The following is a 17,685-nucleotide window of genomic DNA, read 5'->3' as shown; positions in this document are numbered from 1 at the left end:
TATAAATTGCAAACTCACAAACGTATATAATAATAACAATGTACAATACGAATTAAAATTCGGATAAATAAGTTTCGAAACTAAAATTTGAACACAAAACACACGTCAATAAAAATACTTTCAATCTCTAATACAAAAAGATACATCACAAACACATGTTGATTACAATTTAATGTTTAACGAAAGAAAAATGGAGAAAATTATTGATGTATGTGTTAGGGCATGATTGACGTAGCCCATCTTCCAAAAAGTCTCCGACAACGCCGATATTCCAACTTAGAGCTCATCTTCAACATCTGATGAATTCAAAAAACAAAGTCAAAGCCCAAATCAAAAAAATAATCCACAATCACGATAGAGCGATTTGAGGGCGCAAAACAAATATTACTAATATACAAAAAAGAATTCGTATAACAAAAGAAACTAACTTAATGTTGTAACAATATTGATGAAGAATCAGAAGAATACCTAAACACGAGTCAACTTTCTCCAAAATGTTGACAAATATTGTAATGGTACAATCTACACTCTACACTTATCTTGCTCACTATTTTTTTATCCCACCATTCCCGTCGACATGCAAGGCCTACAAAATCAATTCCGACGCCGCGACACAACCAAAGCCACCAAAGCAAATTCCATTTAGGAATGTGTATATTATAAAATGTCAAATGTCATATCTTTATAGTAAAACAACGTAGGGGCTCTTCCAAAACCTTTCACTTTCTCTATTAAACATAAGAATAAATGAAAAGCTTTTTAAATTCCCCAATTCCAAAAGTTACAAAAATATTATTAATGTTGGTTCCAATCGGTTTTTGCTTATTAAATTGGGTGCTTTAAAGAGAATTAAGGTTATATTGCAATAATTATTATTATATTTAATGGTTTGATAAAGATTAAAAGAACTTAATTAGTAATCTTTACCGTGGTTTTGCTATTCTTCTTGACCTTTAGTAATCCCATTGTTATTTATTCAATTAATGTCACGTAATTTATTTTTTACGTTTCATACCATGTTTGTCAATTATGCACTTATATACAATTTAATGTGTAGTTGATTGTTACGCATGTAATAGCCACATGAAGGAATTCATTATTGCATAAATATTCAAATTGGTTTTATTATAGCAACAATAAAAACCACACACATTATAATTTCATTTAAATATTTATAATGGCACATTATAATCCCAAACCAAAATTTGTAATTCCCAAAATGCCTCCAAAACTCAACTTTTATATATGTATAGATGGGAGGAATATGACTCATTAATGATACAAAGGATTTAATCACACACGAAAGAAAATTGCTTCTAACCCTTTCAAGGGGTGATCCAAAAAGAATATAACTCATTAATGAGACAAAGGATTTAAATTCATGAAAGAAAATTGCTTCTAACACTTTAAGGGAACCAAATAATGGATAACTCTTTCAATTCATTCAACGGTTACAAGGATGGTGTTGATTTTTTCGCTCCAATAGTAACTTAACGTAGTTTTGGAATTGCAGAATCATAGAATTAAGTCCTAGTTATGACTTATTATTATGGATTATCCATCTAGTGAAATTCAATCATATAAACAAAACATAATACACATTTAATCATAAAATATATTAATTCAAACTAACATGCCCTTGACAAATATCCTAATCGGCAAATGACTAATCCCACATCAGCATAATGATGATTGTTCTACACCCTAAACACATGTACCCAAAACCAATAGACCAAAGATCCTACGAAAGAATAGTAATAAAAAATCTAAATCATAAATTCATAGAACATCAATATCCAATTAAAATTCTCACCCTATACAAGTAAGAATTCAAAATTCCTCTTTCATAAAATACTTCATCTTCTAAGCTATATAAAGACGCATTAGAAAATAATGTCTATGCTATAAAAGTCGTCTCCTAAATAGCGGGTAATTACACAATTTGTACAAAATATTTCTCTATACTTTATGCAAATTTCAAATATCTTGCATTAGAGAAAAGGGATTTAATAGGTGTGACTTTCTATGTAGCCTATCCCTATGTTTACTTTTTATTAATTCAACATATATTTCATAAAACTTCCTCCTAAATCTCTTCATCCTCCCCTCTTTCTATCTTACAGACTCTGTCCACGCATACTTCAGGGGACGGCCATGGCAGGGTACTGGTCCGGCGCTGGCCAAGCCCCCGTTGGAGCGGCGGCTTGGCCTGAGCTAGGTCCGTCCCTGGCTGAGATTGAGTTGATTGAGGGAGGTGGTCAGAGTCTATTCATAAGATCCAAGGTGGAGATTTGTGAGTGGGTGGAATTCATGAATAGATGAAGTTCGGAGGACTCATTTGCAAATATGAGAAAATATTTGAAAAGCGGTTAAAACGGTTTTAGAGCTAATTTCTTGAAGGAGCGAGCTCATCACCGTGAAGTATAAAAGGGGGAGTAACCGCTCCATCAAAGATTCATTCTTAACCTTCATCAGTTACACCAAGAAATAGAGAGAGAGCATTTTCTTTGTGAGGCATTTTCTTGAGTGTTTTGTATTGTAGCTCCCGAAATAGTTTCTGTGAATAAAGCTCCGGTCACATTTCCTCCGTGGACGTAGGTGGCAACACCGAACCACGTAACTCCTTGCCTTGTTCGTTTCTTTAGCTTGTTTGCAACTCGTCTTCATCGATCAATCTTCTAACAGAAATTGAGGTTTAGAATATTTTGTACCCTGCTTCTTTGTTATTACTGTTTACTTTAGATCCATTATTTGTTTAATGATATGAGATTTTCATTCATTTTTTTTTGACATCGAAACTGAAATCCAGCAATGAAACTGGTAACTCAATCATCTCCTGTGACTGCGGCAGCAGCAGCAGCAGCTCGCATTCAGAAATTGTTAGCGAAGAATACATTCTGTGATGTGCGTGAATATGAAAGATCTTTATACCAAGTGAAAGAGCCAAGCCAAATCATTCAGATTATTAGACAAATGCTCAATACCAAGCCTGCTCCATTGAGTCCAAGAATTATAGAAATTGGAGTGAGGAGTCTTTGTCAATGTGATAAGCCACGTCACGCGCTCGGATTGATTGCAACCTAATATTGATCATAAACTAATAACAAAGAAAAAAAAGGCATTGTATAAATTCCCATTTTTGCACTTCTTAGAAAAGCTTAAAAAGGGACTTTCTCACCCGATTCAAAATTTCAGTTTCACATGCCAAATAGTCAAATAGATTCTACTAGTAATGAGACAAATACAATTCATAGATCCTACTACTAAAGTATACTATTAAGTATTAACAAAAGAGTAATAAATATAGTATCATCTATTGATACGTTGGTGTCCAATAAATTGCTAAAATGCAAATTTTCATAAATGTAAATGACATAAACTTTAAAGTAGTGGTAGATTCAGAAATTGCTAAAATGAAAATCTTCATAAATGCAAATGAAATAAACTTTCAAGTAGTGGTAGATTTAGAAATGTTAAATTGGAGTTGCGATAAATAATTACTTAAAAAAAATTCATTATTTAAAATGATCACTCTAGGTATATATAATACTCTACTTATTTTAATTTAGAAATATTTTTAATATTTAAAAATAAAAAAATGTTCATATTTAGTAGGAAATCTAAAATACGAGCTTACCTAGAAACTATAAAAATAACCCAATTATATATCAAAAGTAAAACAATTATCAAAATTGGAAGAAGGAATAGCTGAGAACAAGAAAATGATCTTAACGGGATTCGAACTTGGGTCCTAGTATAACAAATTACACTGCCGGAGCCGGTCCCCTCTCCTCCGCCACCATCTCGGAAGGGCTGAGGTCAGTTTCAGGAAAATCGAGGCGGCGCAGGGATGGGTGCATTTGCCGGTGTCGATCTGCGACGCGCTGCGGACGTGCTTCGCGGTGGAAGGGAAGAGGAGGGAGATTGAGCTGGTGGTTGACATCGTATGGCGGCGGCGGAGATGGTGGCGGAGGAGAGGGGATCGGCTCCGGCGGTGGAGGGGAGAGGACCGGCTCCGACAGTGTAATTTTTAACTTAATTCTTAACTTAATCCGGTCAAAATTTAATTAATATTCGTTGACCATTAAATTTAACAATTTTCATCCAATTCGGACTAAATGTGAACTGTTTTTATTTTTGAGAGACTGAATAATTCAAAAGATAATGTTTTAAACCAAAATTATAAAATGTACATATATTTAGGACCAAAAAGAACCTTTAATCTAAATACTATAAATTATATGTTCCCTTTCAACTAATCCACATACTTACATCACTTTCTTGACAAGTGAATGATGAGGAATATTCCTTTAATCACTTATCACGTTTCTGTAATCTATTATGATTATATATATTAATCAAACTCGTTCGTGTAGCAACTGTCATTCATAATTTAAAGAACCAAAATAAGTTTAAAAGAACAAAGAAAAGTACAAATGCTAATATGTAGTACTTCGAGATAAGCCAATCCATTTTATTTCATTTAGCAAATTAGCAAAATGGTGAATCCAGGTGAGCTGAGGGTCGACAAAAGTTCCATTAAATTTGGTTTTTTTTGGGTTGTTGATCTGATACGAATGTCGATCTTCTTCACTTTATTCCGTACCATGAATTTCATTTTTTATGAATTCGCCATTAGCTGGCATTGTCAGGGTTCGTAACTTAATAATATATTATAATGTCGTCCAATTAATATAAAATCCGTTGTAGTCTAGTTGGTTAGGATACTCGGCTCTCACCCGAGAGACCCGGGTTCAAGTCCCGGCAACGGAAAATTGTTTTTCAAAATCGTTTTTTTCTTCCTTTTGTCATTTATTTATTCAAAAAAACTAAACAGCAAATATAGTTATTATTATCTAGTGGGATGTAATCAAATGTAAATTATGATTTGGATTGGACCATTAGAGTTTGAATTTTATCACTATCCATTATTTAATTATGTTAAAATAATTTATTTACAATTGATACAAATATTTTACAACCATTAAATAGAACCTAAATTAAATGTTGTTGGAGGGTAAACGGATCTTGGGGCGAGTCGCGTGATGCGTATTTCTGGACCCAATTCGGATTCAGGGACCCGACCCGTAGGAGTCTCGGATGTAGGAACTCGTTTGGGAAAAAGATGGTGTTATTATTTCCTCAGTCAAACGCTTATTCGCCCATCTTCTCCGCCGCCGTCCACTCAGAGCCCCGCCGTCCTCCGCCGGCGGAATTGAGGACTATTTTCAGAAGTTATCGTCTAATTCCGTTCATTCACGTCGCTGTCACTCCTTCAGAATTTGATCGCTTTTGCGCCTCTGCACTTTTGCTCCACGAATAAAGTGAATACTCTCTCTCTCTCTCACACACACACACACAGCAAGTAGGCGTAATATTTTGCACTTTCAGCGTGTTTTAATACTCTGTAACCTTCTACGGATTCGGAATGGTAAAACCTAAAACTAGAGGTTCTATGCTGGCTAGCATCTTATGTTATCTAGGGGAATGAAGCATAATTAGCAATAGTTTGATTATTTTGAGATAATGCCGTCATTTGTTTTTGCTTAATTGGTTTTGGAGCTTCAAATGTGTGAGATAATTGCAACGAGTTCGATTTCAGATTACTCTTTCGGTAAAAATTGAACTGGATTAGATAATGCTACATTTGGTTAGGTATAATGCTGAACTGAATTGTAGAGTAGTACTACTTTTGACTTGATATTAAGCTTGGTAAACTATACCTCTGTATTGATTTGGTATGGCTCATGACTCACTTTTTTAGAAGTTCCAGACATTTGTGTAACTGAACTGTCCTTGATTTTATGTGTAGCTTTAGAAGATCGTATAAGCTCCTACTGCATCTACTAGTTTATAATGTCCGCTTAACAGGGCACTGGTATCCTGCCACTCCATATCGAATCCCTTTCTTCCAGAGGATCCACACCTTTTGCTGGTTTCCTACTAAATCATACTTATTCTTCCTAAAATCATAGACACAACTTTTTGCCAACTGGCCTTTTTTCTGGATAAAATTTCTTACTTATTTCTTTTTTCTGTTGCCATTCCTGTAAGGTTTTTATTTTTCTGAGTGGTGTGGCAAAAATTAGCTTGATATATGTATTATTCGTTTGTGGGTTCATTGAATTTCATGATGTGGCAAAAATTAGCTTGGAGCCAAGTCCTTGCCAGTTTGATACATGAATTTTCTAGTTGAACCACTTCTTCTGGATTAGTAGGGTAGCCAAACATGTAAGATGGCTTGAAATAATTATCCTCTGACTGATCGTTCAGGTTAAAAATAGAGAATCCGTTAGCCTACATGTGTAGTGTGATGCTATGTTGGAAAAACTAGCCGCTTCAAAAATTAGGGCAGCTGCAAGCCTGCAACCATCGGGACCGAGGATCATATACTGTAGCACATGACTGGAGTATTGGATCAGATACAAGGTATCCATTGGAGACTCTGCTTCTATGCTTTGCGTTTATCAAAAAATCCATTGGAAATAGACTAATCCATAGTATTTCATAATTCATACCATGTAAGTGTGAGAGACAAACTGGCACCGCCACGAGGAGAATGTAGGGCTTCCTCAAGTTCAGTTGCCTGAGGAGTTTAATGTGGTTTCTGAAACCACAAAATATTGATTTGCATATGTACCTAATGTCTATTGACTCTAGTGATGTTTTTGAACTTTGACCCTATGTTGTTGAAATAATGAAATGATGTTATGCCTAACTTTATTACCTACAATTCCTTGATCACACCCTCTGTTGATAGTGTTTGGAAGCACTGGAAACTTTTTTGAATTGATTTACTGATGGTGTTGGAGTTAACTTAATATTTATAAATCGGGATGTTTACACGGGCTTGTGTTTCAATATCTAATATGTACAGAACCTTCAATCAGTATGGACGACTTCGACATTGAACTTGATGAGATGGAATTAGTAGCAGTAGCTGCAGGTTACCATTATTATAATAGCCTTATGAAGCAGCCAGCTCGCAGCTTGTCGCCAAAAGGATTTTTCTTGGCCGAACTACTGAGTGGCCCTGATGATTTATGGCGGGAAATGTATAGGATGGACAAACATGTCTTTCATAAATTGAGCGATACTCTTCGACAGAGAGACATGCTACGTGACACACCTGGTGTCGTGATAGAGGAACAATTGGCTATTTTCCTGAATATTGTTGGTCACAATGAGCGTAACCGAGTAATACAAGAACGGTATCAGCATTCGGGAGAGACAATTAGTAGGCATTTTAATAATGTACTGAAAGCAATTAAGTCTCTGTCAAGTGAGTTCCTCCAACCACCATCTCTCACTACCCCAACAGAGATCCGCAAAAGCAATAGATTATACCCGTACTTTGAGGTGATCTTTGAATCATATACTTTAATTGTTCATATTGGTTTTATAGTCTTATGTTACTATTTCCTTCTGTGTTAGGACTGCATTGGAGTTATAGATGGAATGCATATTCCCGCACATGTTCCTGCGAAAGATCAGTCCAGATTTCGCAACAGAAGAGGTGTTTTATCACAAAATGTCTTGATAGCCTGTACATTTGATCTCCAGTTCATATTTGTGTATCCTGGTTGGGAAGGCTCCGCTGCAGATTCACGTGTGCTAAGAGCCGTTCTCAGTGATCCGGATCAGAACTTCCCCAAAGTTCCCGAAGGTGGATCCTTTAACAATTGAGCTTTCTAAGTAGTCTGTTTCTTTCTTCAACTCCAACCATATCATATTATATTACAGGTAAATATTACCTTGTTGACATGGGATACGATAACATGGATGGATTTATGGCTCCATACGAAGGAGTCCGCTATCACCTTCACGAATATCGAGGTGCTAATCTCTTACCTAGGAATGCTAAAGAACTATTCAATCACCGCCATGCATCTGTAAGCAACGCGATCAGGAGATCTTGCAATGTTCTGAAGGAAAGATTCCCGATTCTCAAACTTGCCCCTCAATACGCTTTCCACATACAGAGGGACATTGTTATAGCTGCATGCGTGATACACAATCACATCCGGCGCGAGGAGGAGAACGACTGGTTGTTTCATAGCAATGAAATCCCGGTCGATGAGTCCCCTGTTCTCGATGAACAGCCTGATCTGCAATCACCTTTCTCAGTTCACAAGCAGATGGCATCAGAACGCCGAGACACAATTGCTGCAATGATGTGGAACGACTTTATGAATAAGTGGGACGAGTGGTGACGAGCAGCAGATGGTGTGTTGGAAAGTGATGTTCAATCCCAGCCCATGTTCATAGCAGAGGTATGTTAAAAGATTTTGTAGTAGATCAGTGCTGATTGCTTTTCAGTTATGGTTTTGAGAGTTTTTCAGTGTTTAAAGTTGCATATAGTTTAAGGTGGAACTTACTTTCTCTTTCTTCTTTTCGTCAGGAAGATGCTACACTTAGATAGATGCCCATCCACTTTCTATGCATCTCAACTTTGTTTTTTTTATACTAATAGAGTAATCTATTTATTTCTTTTCATGGGGTAGTCTTGCGTGAGACGGGTCAAGATTCAGATTTGAACTCGCGTTTCAACATGCTTGTATGTGCAAATATGTTGTCGGAATATGTGTCTGAATCTGGATTTTAACTTATCATGGTGAGAAGGTCTCACCTGAGTTTGTTTTTAGTTATTCGTCTTGATCATATACTCCCTCCGTCGTCAATACATGTCTCATTTTGTCATTTTGGACTGCCCGGAATGAATTGTCTCATTTCACTCTTTGAATAGTAGTACATGACAAATATGTCTCACATTTCATTAACCTATACTGTTCATACCATACTATAAAGTGAGATCTGCTGCCAAAAAATAAAACTTTTATTGGTGGACATAGGGTGTAATTAATACTCCATCGTCCCTGAAAATTTGTCACTTATTTCTTTTTTTGTCCGTCCCTGAAAATTTGTCACTTATTTCCTTTTTCGTCCGTCCCTGAAAATTTGTCATTTATTTCCTTTTTTGTCCGTCCCTAAAAATTTGTCATCTTTCACTTTTACCATTTTTGTTAGTAGACCCCTCATATTCCACTAATTCATTCTCACTCACATTTTGTTTTAAAACTAATATATAAAAGTAGGACTCACATGCCACTAACTTTTTCAACCTACTTTCTATTACATTTCTTAAAACCCGTGCCGGGTCAAATGATGCCAAATTTTAAGGGGGACGGATGGAGTAACTGAATTGGGCTTTGACAAAGAAAGAAAAAGAGTTTGTCCTAAGAAAGAAGATATTTCGACCTTTCTTTGCTGCCCTAGTATTAAATTTCAAATTTGAACATCTTGTGTTGCTTATTTAAGATTTCAAATTTGAACATGTTATGTTGCTTATTTAAGATTTCAAATTTTCACTCATCCAAAGTGAAATACTATTATTTTCAAGATGCAATGATACTTCATTAAAGCTTGAAAAGCTACCTATGTAACATAATTTATCCCTCTAAAGCAACGTTTTACCTTTCTCTCTTTTAGGCTATTTCCAACCTTGTTGTGAATCACAATTTGAATGTCGATGCCATCACATAATATATTGGAGGACTACTATTTGAGTTATAACTGTAACATAATTTAAAGTTAATGTGGTTTATATGCTTTACTTCTTTTGCATGGATTGATTGATCGGTCCGACACACTTCATTTATATTGAACAATTATCGTAATAATTAAAGAGAATTTAATGTTCGGACACAATTCATTTTTTATATATAGCGGTAGAGTTAGGTCCTCCCAGTTTATCTTTATTTTTGTATAAATTACAACTTGTTAAATTCAAGCAAAATTTGAATCGAAAAGTTACTCCCTTGCTAAGATGTATAATAGGATTAGTATTTTTCTACTGGAATAATATGCTACATAGTATAATTAGTACTCCATTTTTCTACTGGAGTATTAGGTGGTTCAATTTCAATAGCACGTTTATTTTTTACTCCATTTTTTATATTTCGAAAGGACGTTATTACGTTAATATATCATACCTTTATTGTTTATTTTATGTTACAATTTTGTAAACAATAATTAAAAATATAATCTTCTCATTAATCTTGAATAATTTAAAATTGTTAAATGGTGCAACGACCACTGGCTGGTAGAGTTCGGTTTGAGGGTAATCATCAACTGCTTAACCACTTAATCCCCTTTTCTACGAAAAGTCAAACATGTCTTTATATATTAATCATTCAATTTACATTTTTCGATATATATTTTAAATTATTAATTTTAAAATAAACTAACATTTTATTGGATGTATTGACTTGTCGAATGTTAATCGTATTGCTGATAGAAATTAAAGAGAAAATTTCCAACATAATACTAATATACTATGTTCATCAACGAATTATACGTATATTGTAATAAATTCAAACATTATCTAGTAGAGTAATCATAATTTTACCACTATAATCAATTGAATTAACTTGATAGGCCCAACAAATTAAATTGGTCCAAGGTGGAAGGTAATTTAATGATTTCACCACGCTATATTCAGCAGTTACATCATTTTTTCAGTTGATTGTGTTAAAACGTATTCACAGGTCAAATATTAGAAGATAGCAGGTAATTAGGAAATTAAAGGATATTTTATTACTTTAGTTCATCCATTATGTTAGTTTACAAAATTGATTGTTGGGTTAAAATGCTGAGACCTGGACAATTACTTTTTTGTGGGTGAATGAATTTATATATTTGAAAATAGTTTTATGAGGAAAGATGTTTATGATATGTGAAACGATATGACTTAGGACACATCGTTCTAATTTTATTTAAGAACAGTGAATTTTGTAAGAGAAAATGACAAAATATTTCAGTTTCAATTGCATAAATATTTTATACACTTAATTATTAACTTTTAAACATGTTATAATTTATAAATACAAATATGGATAGGTAATTTATTAGCAATTTCGCCTTACCAAAAATTAATAAAAAAATAATTAATTACCACCGAAAGTGGGCCCCGGAATTCAATCCCACACCAAAACGGTAAAGTAAATAGTTTGAATATGCTTCCGTTGATACCGGAATACGGCGTCGTTCCACTCCCCAACTCCGTCTCTCACGTGGCCACGTGCTCATCTCGCAGGCTTTTTCAAATTAAAGAAAGGGCATAATAGTCCTTCCACCCTTTCTCCTCTGCGGGAAGGTCCAAACCAATTATAACGTTCACGCTCATCTTCACCGCGCTTCAGTTCACTGTGTGTGCGTGAGTGAATATATATACATATATATATATATAGAGAGAGAGAGAGAGAAAGAGGGAGGGAGAGGGAGAGACTGATGCTAAACCAAGCGTAGGAGCACTTCAGCTGGCGATATCTCCAGTTAGTTTGTTGGAATAAGGCTGGTGCGTGGGGGTGGGGTGGGGTGGGGTGGGGTGGGGAAGGGTTAAGAGTTTCGACGAATTTTGCTGTTGCATTAAGTAATCGGTAGTTTTCTCATCGACTTTTCGTATTTGTCTTCTTTTTTTTGTGCGTTGATTAGTATTATTATCCACTTTATTCGACGCGTAAAGTGACAATTCAAGTGTCGTAGCAGTTCTTCAAGTTCACGCTTCAATCACTCATTTCTATGAATTTTTTTTGAGCTTTCTTCAGCTGGATTTTGGGAATAGGAGTGATTTTAGCTACATCCGTACATTTTTTTCTAAAATGTGATTCAATTTAATGCTTGCAGTTGCAGTGGTTTGTGAGTAAATTCGGCACGTTATTTTTGTTAAAAACTTTTTCGTCTACAGTTACTTTGGAGTTATTATTCATGATTTCGTGATCAAATCTATAGATGAAGTTTTTTTCATGTGTTATCTAGGTGGATTCTAACCTTATATGGAGCTGTTCAGGTTTTTTATGAGATTTTGATATAATTATTTGTTTATGGAATTGCAGAAAAGGGAGCTTCTGCACAATTGCAAAGGTCGAGTTTGAATCGTCGGGTAAATAGGAAGTACTATCATTCTTCTGGTGAATCATCTACCGATCTCTCTGTAAACGCATGAAATTGTGTTATTTTTTATGTATGTATATACATATGTGTGGGTGGTGGGGATTAGGGGTGGGGTGGTGGGGGTAGGGGTCCACTATTCATGTTTTCACCGGTCTTTTGTTTCAAAGTATTTCTAACAAGTACATCAAGTATCAATCATTCCTTGGAGTTGAAGCATAGTTGATGTCCCCATTAAGCAACGCTATCTAACCTTGAGTTCCTTTCTGACTTTGAAAAAAAAATGGAATTTTAGGTTTCTGTTGGAAGAAAAGGTTGGAAGCCAAACATTAAGCAAGGTGGTTAATTACAACTAACGCGTGAATGATTTGATTTTAGTTTAATCAATATTATATTAGTTGCTTAAACCTTTCTAAATTTTCTTTCTTTCTTGTAGACAAACAATGTTTGACAACTCATCTGGTATTTTTTTTCTATAGGGAGTGAGACTGACAGTGCTGTCTGATTACAGTATATTGCCATGTTTGGTTGTAAGAATGGTGCAGGAAGCAAGATCATGCTGATTTCTTCCCCGTTTGGATTTCTGGTAGAGTTATCATCATGCGTATTTAGTCCTTAATACAACAGAGGGTGGATTTGAGGAGATTAGTGTAGCAAATGGGAGCTATGGGAGGCGATGACTTGATTGATTGGGAGAAGATGCAAGGGGTGGGAAATGGGACAGAAGAAAAGATTTTGGTGTTGGTGAGATTAAGGCCATTGAATGAGAAGGAAATTGCTCAGAATGACGTTGCTGATTGGGAATGCATCAACTCGACCACCATTTTGTACCGGAACAGCCTCCAGGAGAGGTCAGGACTCCCGACAGCTTATTCATTTGGTAAGTCTTACATGCTAGTTTTCTAGTTGAGGAGGAGTGTTTTGACCTGTGAGTATAATGTTGACCCAGAATTTTTCCCTGCTAATCTTAAGGAATACATGACACTTGCTTCCCCTGTTTTATTAAAGCTGTTCATGTTTGTGTGCAGACAGAGTATTTAGGGGTGACTGCAAAACAAGAGAAGTTTATGATGAAGAGATAAAGGATATTGCACTTTCTGTAGTTGGTGGAATCAACTGTAAGAATTTGCTTGAAACTTGATTGAATGATACTTCCCAGTTTTTGATATACATATTTTGTGACAATTGGAATCTCAACTAATTCATAAAATATTAAATTGCACTGGCATTTCTCTACTGCAATGGTATGGAACTCTTGGGTTCCTTAGATTGCAGTACAGCCTGCTTCTCACATGCAATTTTTTTGCTGCTCCTGGAGCTAGTCTTTTTGTCAGGTGGAACTAACGCAATTTGCATAATGTATCAGCTACTATTTTTGCATATGGCCAAACAAGCAGTGGAAAGACCTACACTATGAATGGTATTACTGAGTATACAGTTGCTGATATTTATGAATATATGAAAATGGTAATTTGATTCTAACTTAGTCCTCAGTGCTGTTATGTATTCTTTTTCTACATCAAGAAAATCTTTATTCCTTCAACATGTGGAACATATTTATTTGTTGGAAGTAATCTTTTCTCCTTATTCTTTTCTCCCTCAGCATGATGAAAGGGTATTTGCTTTAAAGTTTTCTGCAATGGAGATCTATAATGAAGTTGTAAGAGACCTCCTTAGCTCAGATAATAATCAACTGCGGCTACTTGATGATCCAGAAGTGAGTTTTGAGTTTAATAGTTTCCTCTGATTGGTGCTTCAGTGCAGCTTTGTTTATTTCTCCTATTTGTGTAGAAAGGAATGATTATAGAGAAACTCACAGAAGAGACTTTGAGGGACTGGAATCACCTCAAGGAGTTGTTGTCCATTTGTGAAGGTTGGGATATTTTCCTTTTGGATATGCGGTCTCCAATTCCACCATTGGGTAATTAAAAATTCAACATTATAAGTCACAACCATGTTTCTTACGCATCTCTTTCAACTTCATAGCTCAAAGACAAATTGGGGAGACCTCATTGAATGAGAAAAGCTCAAGGTCCCATCAAATCCTTAGATTGGTTAGCTCCCTTCTCATTCCTTCTTCATTATTCGGTATAACTTCTCATATGAATTTCTTAACTTTTTTTTTACTTTAACCAATGAAAGTCTTATTGATGCCTCTCTAATTTGATCACTCCAGACAATTGAAAGTTCTGCTCGTGAATTTATTGGGAAGAGCAACTCAACCACCCTTGCTGCTAGTGTGGTATAGCTGAATTGAACTTTTTGGCTGAATTTCCTATCCATATATGCTTCTCAATCCATCCAATGGGGTGTATAAACAGAAAAAACTGACAAGTCGTTTCATATTTCCCTGCAGAATTTTGTTGATCTAGCAGGAAGCGAGCGGGCATCTCAAGCACAATCAGTAGGGCAAAGACTCAAAGAGGGCTGCCATATAAACCGTAGTTTATTAACTCTGGGGACAGTCATTCGCAAACTCAGGTTGATTGATCCTAATACCTTTCATTTCCCTTGTTATATGCTAGCTACCCTGTAGTTGATAGTTGAAAGTAATGTCTCAACCATATTTCATGACATTGAGAGGCCTTATGTTTTCCCTTGAGACACTTCATATGATATCTATAATTGTCGATGTTTCTCTCTAGTTATGTTACCACCTAAATTTGTTGCAGCAAAGGAAGACATGGGCATGTCAATTACAGAGACTCGAAGCTTACTCGCATACTGCAGCCTGCCTTAGGAGGCAATGCAAGAACCGCAATCATATGCACCTTAAACCCTTCTAGAAGCCATGTTGAGCAATCAAGAAACACACTTCTATTTGCAAGCTGTGCAAAGGAAGTATCTACGAATGCTAAGGTCAATGTTGTGATGTCTGACAAGGCATTAGTAAAACATCTGCAGAAAGAGGTTGCCAGGTTGGAAAGCGAGTTAAAAGCTCCAGGATCAACATGTGACCATGGACCATTGTTGAGAAAGAAAGATATGCACATTGAAAAGGTTCTGATTATCTTTTTTACGAAATACAGTACTTTATGCACAATTTAATTATTCGTGCAGTTTGTATACTCACCGCTCAAATTTTTGTAATTTGTATTCAGAACTCGATTAATCCATTTATTTGGGTTGGTCGGTCTTTTGAAATTTTAGTACCCATGAAATATTATACGTTAGCTTCTTTTCTCAAATTGGCCTCTTGGGTAACCTATAAATTGTTTTGACTGAACTAATTTAATAATGAAACAATTTTACATAAATTTGTACTCGTAATGCATACAACATCCCTAGCGTTGCTATTTCTATGTTATGCTGCTTTAATTGACAAATAACTGCATGCTTGATGTTCTGCCTTGATATCTGCAGTTGGAGAAAGAGATGAGGGAGCTGAAGAAGCAACGAGATCTTGCTCATTCTCGGATTGATGATTTACTAAGAGCCATTGAAAGTGAAAAAAGTTCTGTGAAAGCCAACAGTATTCAGTCTGTTAATGGAGTGGTTAAGCGCAATGGATCTTTGGATCTTCTGCGCTCACAAAGCAGCCAGGTTTCTTATTCATCTGATGATGCATCTGATCCAAGCCAAATAACGGAAGAACCTTTGTTGGCAACCGCAGAAGATTTTGATGAAGTCTCTACAGACATTCGCTGTATAGAGGTAGATGATTCTGCCAAAGATGGAACATGCACTTCTTCTCGCCACTCAACAAGTGAGAGTGAAGAAAGCACGCCATTATCATCTGAACCACAGTTATCGCCAGTTTCGTCGGCACCACTTAGTGGCACGGATAACATTTACTCTCATGTTGCGTTGGAGCAAAACATTCAAGGCTCATTGTTTAACCCTCACTCTGATGAAACATCTCCAAGCGCCTCAACTAGTACGACTGCTTCAGGAGGCTTACTACTTACAAGAAGCCGAAGTTGCCGAGCTAATATGATTACTTCACCACTTGACATGGGGAGTGATGAACAAAATGAAAGCACACCTCCAACTATGTTGGAAAAGGACTTCACTGGAAGACCCGAAGGTGCCTTTCAGAGGAAGCAATGGAAACTTCCTCCTGTAATATACGGTACTAATAGTGCCAGACTGACAGGAAACGATTCTCAATCTACTGACTATAGTTCCTTCATAGATGAGACTAAGAATGAAGACGGGGATGAGGATATACCGACTCTTGGCTCTTTTGTCGCAGGACTCAGGGAAATGGCCAAGCTTCAGTTTGAAAATCAAACTGCAGATCAGGTTAGACTCGTCCTATCATCATACTTGCTTTCCTTCATCCCTGTTTTAGAGGTGTTTGTTAAGGAGAGTCCTAACTATAATCTTATTTTTCTCCTCTCAGGTCCAACTGAAAGATGCAACAGATGGAAATAATACACGAGATGTTGCTTTGGATCCAATGAATGATTGGGCCATAAAGTTTGAGATGTTGCAGAAGTCAATAATCGAACTTTGGCAATCTTGCAATGTATCACTGATACACAGGACATACTTCATCCTCCTTATTAAGGAAGATATGACAGATTCCATTTATGTGGAGGTCGAGCATCGGAGATTATCCTTTCTTAAGGAAACATTCTCTAGGGGTAATTTTGCTATTCAAGATGGCCGCACTCTTACACTGGCATCGAGGTATTTTTCTCGACTATCAACTCTGTTTTACGAAAAGTGAAAAAACACCCCTTTTAACCTGAGCTTTTCAAAATGCTATATTTTGCAAATTGGTTGTTTAAGTGTGGTTTCTTGGACCAAACAGCAAGAAAGCTCTTCGCCGCGAGAGGGAGATGCTAAGCAAGCGTATGTCCAAAGTATTCACAGAAGGTGAAAGAAACAGAATCTACGAGGAATGGGGTATCGACATCAACTCAAAACGAAGAAGGCTGCGACTCGTCCAGCTTCTATGGAGAGACACCGAAGACTTGAATCACATTAGGAAGAGCGGTGAAGTTGTTGCTAAGCTCATCGGCTTCTCTGTGCACGGGCAAGGCATGAAGGAGATGCTCGGCCTCAGCTTCATGCCGCCTCAGCGGATGATGAGCCGACGTTCCCTTAGGTGGATAACTAGTTGATGAGGAGGCCTTGTTGTTACTGTGTTTATAGATTGAAACCATAAAAAAAATTGTAGGTATTGTGATTTGTGATGACTTTTTTGTTTGAGCTGCCGCTGGTTTTCTTATAAGTCTGGAGAAGTGTTGAAAATTATTTGATTTTTGTGTGTAATGTAACTATTCTACTGGTGTTCTAGATATGTAGTGTAAAAGATTCTATAACATACTACTCCACTTCATTTCCTTGAAGAAAATTTGAAAACCGAACTCTGAATTTTAGTACTACTACTATTTTATAGTTGCAATTCGTGCGTTATTTTTGTTTGGATCATTAACTATAGAGCTAACGCTCACATGCGGACAGGGTATGTGCGTCAAACCCGACTCGAATATGGGTTTGACCCGACTCGAGGAAGTGAGAGGAGGCGGGTGTGATGGAACAACCGAGTGAAAAGTGAGTCCTATTTACCAGAAATGACTCGAATATGGGTTTGACCCGACTCGAGGAAGTGAGAGGAGGCGGGTATAATGAAACAACTGAGTGAGAAGTCAGTCCCATTTATCAAAAATGAAATGAGAAGTTTTATTGTGAACACGTAAAATAGCAAAAGCTTTTTATTGTGGACATGGTATTATAGTGGAACGAGTGAGTGATGTTGTGTCTCTCAACATGAATGAAAAGACA

At 36.3% G+C, this 17,685-nt stretch overlaps 2 protein-coding genes and 1 non-coding gene across 12 annotated transcripts; all 3 read left to right on the top strand.

Annotated features, from left to right (window-relative positions):
- The first annotated feature begins 4,700 nt into the window (after positions 1-4,700).
- TRNAE-CUC lies at positions 4,701-4,773 on the top strand. The gene has a single exon. It is a non-coding gene; the product is annotated as a tRNA-Glu (tRNA).
- A 315-nt stretch (positions 4,774-5,088) lies between these two features.
- Positions 5,089-9,943, top strand: LOC121785673 (putative nuclease HARBI1). 5 transcript variants are annotated; one of them, XR_006047034.1, is made up of 6 exons: positions 5,090-5,324; positions 6,274-6,429; positions 6,878-7,359; positions 7,435-7,666; positions 7,744-8,273; positions 9,490-9,943. XR_006047034.1 is itself a non-coding variant. In XM_042184075.1 (5 exons), exons 2-5 carry the CDS (start codon positions 6,402-6,404, stop codon positions 8,211-8,213), a joined length of 1,212 nt encoding a protein of 403 aa, XP_042040009.1. In that variant the 5' UTR covers positions 5,091-5,324; positions 6,274-6,401; the 3' UTR covers positions 8,214-8,661. The 5 variants fall into 5 exon arrangements, 2 of the variants coding, with proteins under 2 accessions (XP_042040010.1, XP_042040009.1); XR_006047033.1 differs by lacking the exon at positions 9,490-9,943 and adding an exon at positions 8,505-8,661; XR_006047032.1 differs by lacking the exon at positions 9,490-9,943 and adding an exon at positions 8,402-8,661 and having other exon boundaries at positions 5,091-5,324.
- Positions 9,944-11,390: 1,447 nt separating this feature from the next.
- LOC121785672 (kinesin-like protein KIN-7F) lies at positions 11,391-17,262 on the top strand. Of its 6 annotated transcripts, XM_042184070.1 has the most exons (15): positions 11,409-11,438; positions 11,895-11,969; positions 12,245-12,287; positions 12,429-12,829; positions 12,978-13,067; positions 13,316-13,416; positions 13,553-13,666; positions 13,741-13,822; positions 13,936-14,003; positions 14,126-14,191; positions 14,306-14,430; positions 14,622-14,949; positions 15,313-16,194; positions 16,295-16,584; positions 16,709-17,262. In XM_042184070.1, the coding sequence occupies exons 4-15, from the start codon at positions 12,607-12,609 to the stop codon at positions 17,019-17,021; spliced, it is 2,682 nt and encodes an 893-aa protein (XP_042040004.1). In that variant the 5' UTR covers positions 11,409-11,438; positions 11,895-11,969; positions 12,245-12,287; positions 12,429-12,606; the 3' UTR covers positions 17,022-17,262. The 6 variants fall into 6 exon arrangements, with proteins under 6 accessions (XP_042040003.1, XP_042040004.1, XP_042040008.1 ...); XM_042184069.1 differs by lacking the exon at positions 12,245-12,287 and having other exon boundaries at positions 11,391-11,438; XM_042184074.1 differs by lacking the exon at positions 12,245-12,287 and having other exon boundaries at positions 11,412-11,438; positions 12,485-12,829.
- The last annotated feature ends 423 nt before the right edge of the window (positions 17,263-17,685 follow it).

The sequence above is a fragment of the Salvia splendens genome, chromosome 22 (genome assembly GCF_004379255.2).
Source record: "Salvia splendens isolate huo1 chromosome 22, SspV2, whole genome shotgun sequence".
In the NCBI taxonomy this organism is placed as follows: Eukaryota; Viridiplantae; Streptophyta; class Magnoliopsida; order Lamiales; family Lamiaceae; genus Salvia; species Salvia splendens.
This window is presented reverse-complemented; position numbering and strand designations above follow the sequence as displayed.

Coding starts and splice junctions, on each gene's coding strand:
- LOC121785673 (XM_042184075.1), top strand. CDS start 6,402: ATGACTGGAGTATTGGATCAGATACAAG. Junction 6,430..6,877: donor AGTATTGGATCAGATACAAG/GTATCCATTGGA, acceptor TAATATGTACAG/AACCTTCAATCAGTATGGAC. Junction 7,360..7,434: donor GATTATACCCGTACTTTGAG/GTGATCTTTGAA, acceptor CTTCTGTGTTAG/GACTGCATTGGAGTTATAGA.
- LOC121785672 (XM_042184069.1), top strand. CDS start 12,607: ATGGGAGCTATGGGAGGCGATGACTTGATTGATTGGGAGAAGATGCAA. Junction 14,004..14,125: donor CCCATCAAATCCTTAGATTG/GTTAGCTCCCTT, acceptor TGATCACTCCAG/ACAATTGAAAGTTCTGCTCG. Junction 14,950..15,312: donor AAGATATGCACATTGAAAAG/GTTCTGATTATC, acceptor TGATATCTGCAG/TTGGAGAAAGAGATGAGGGA.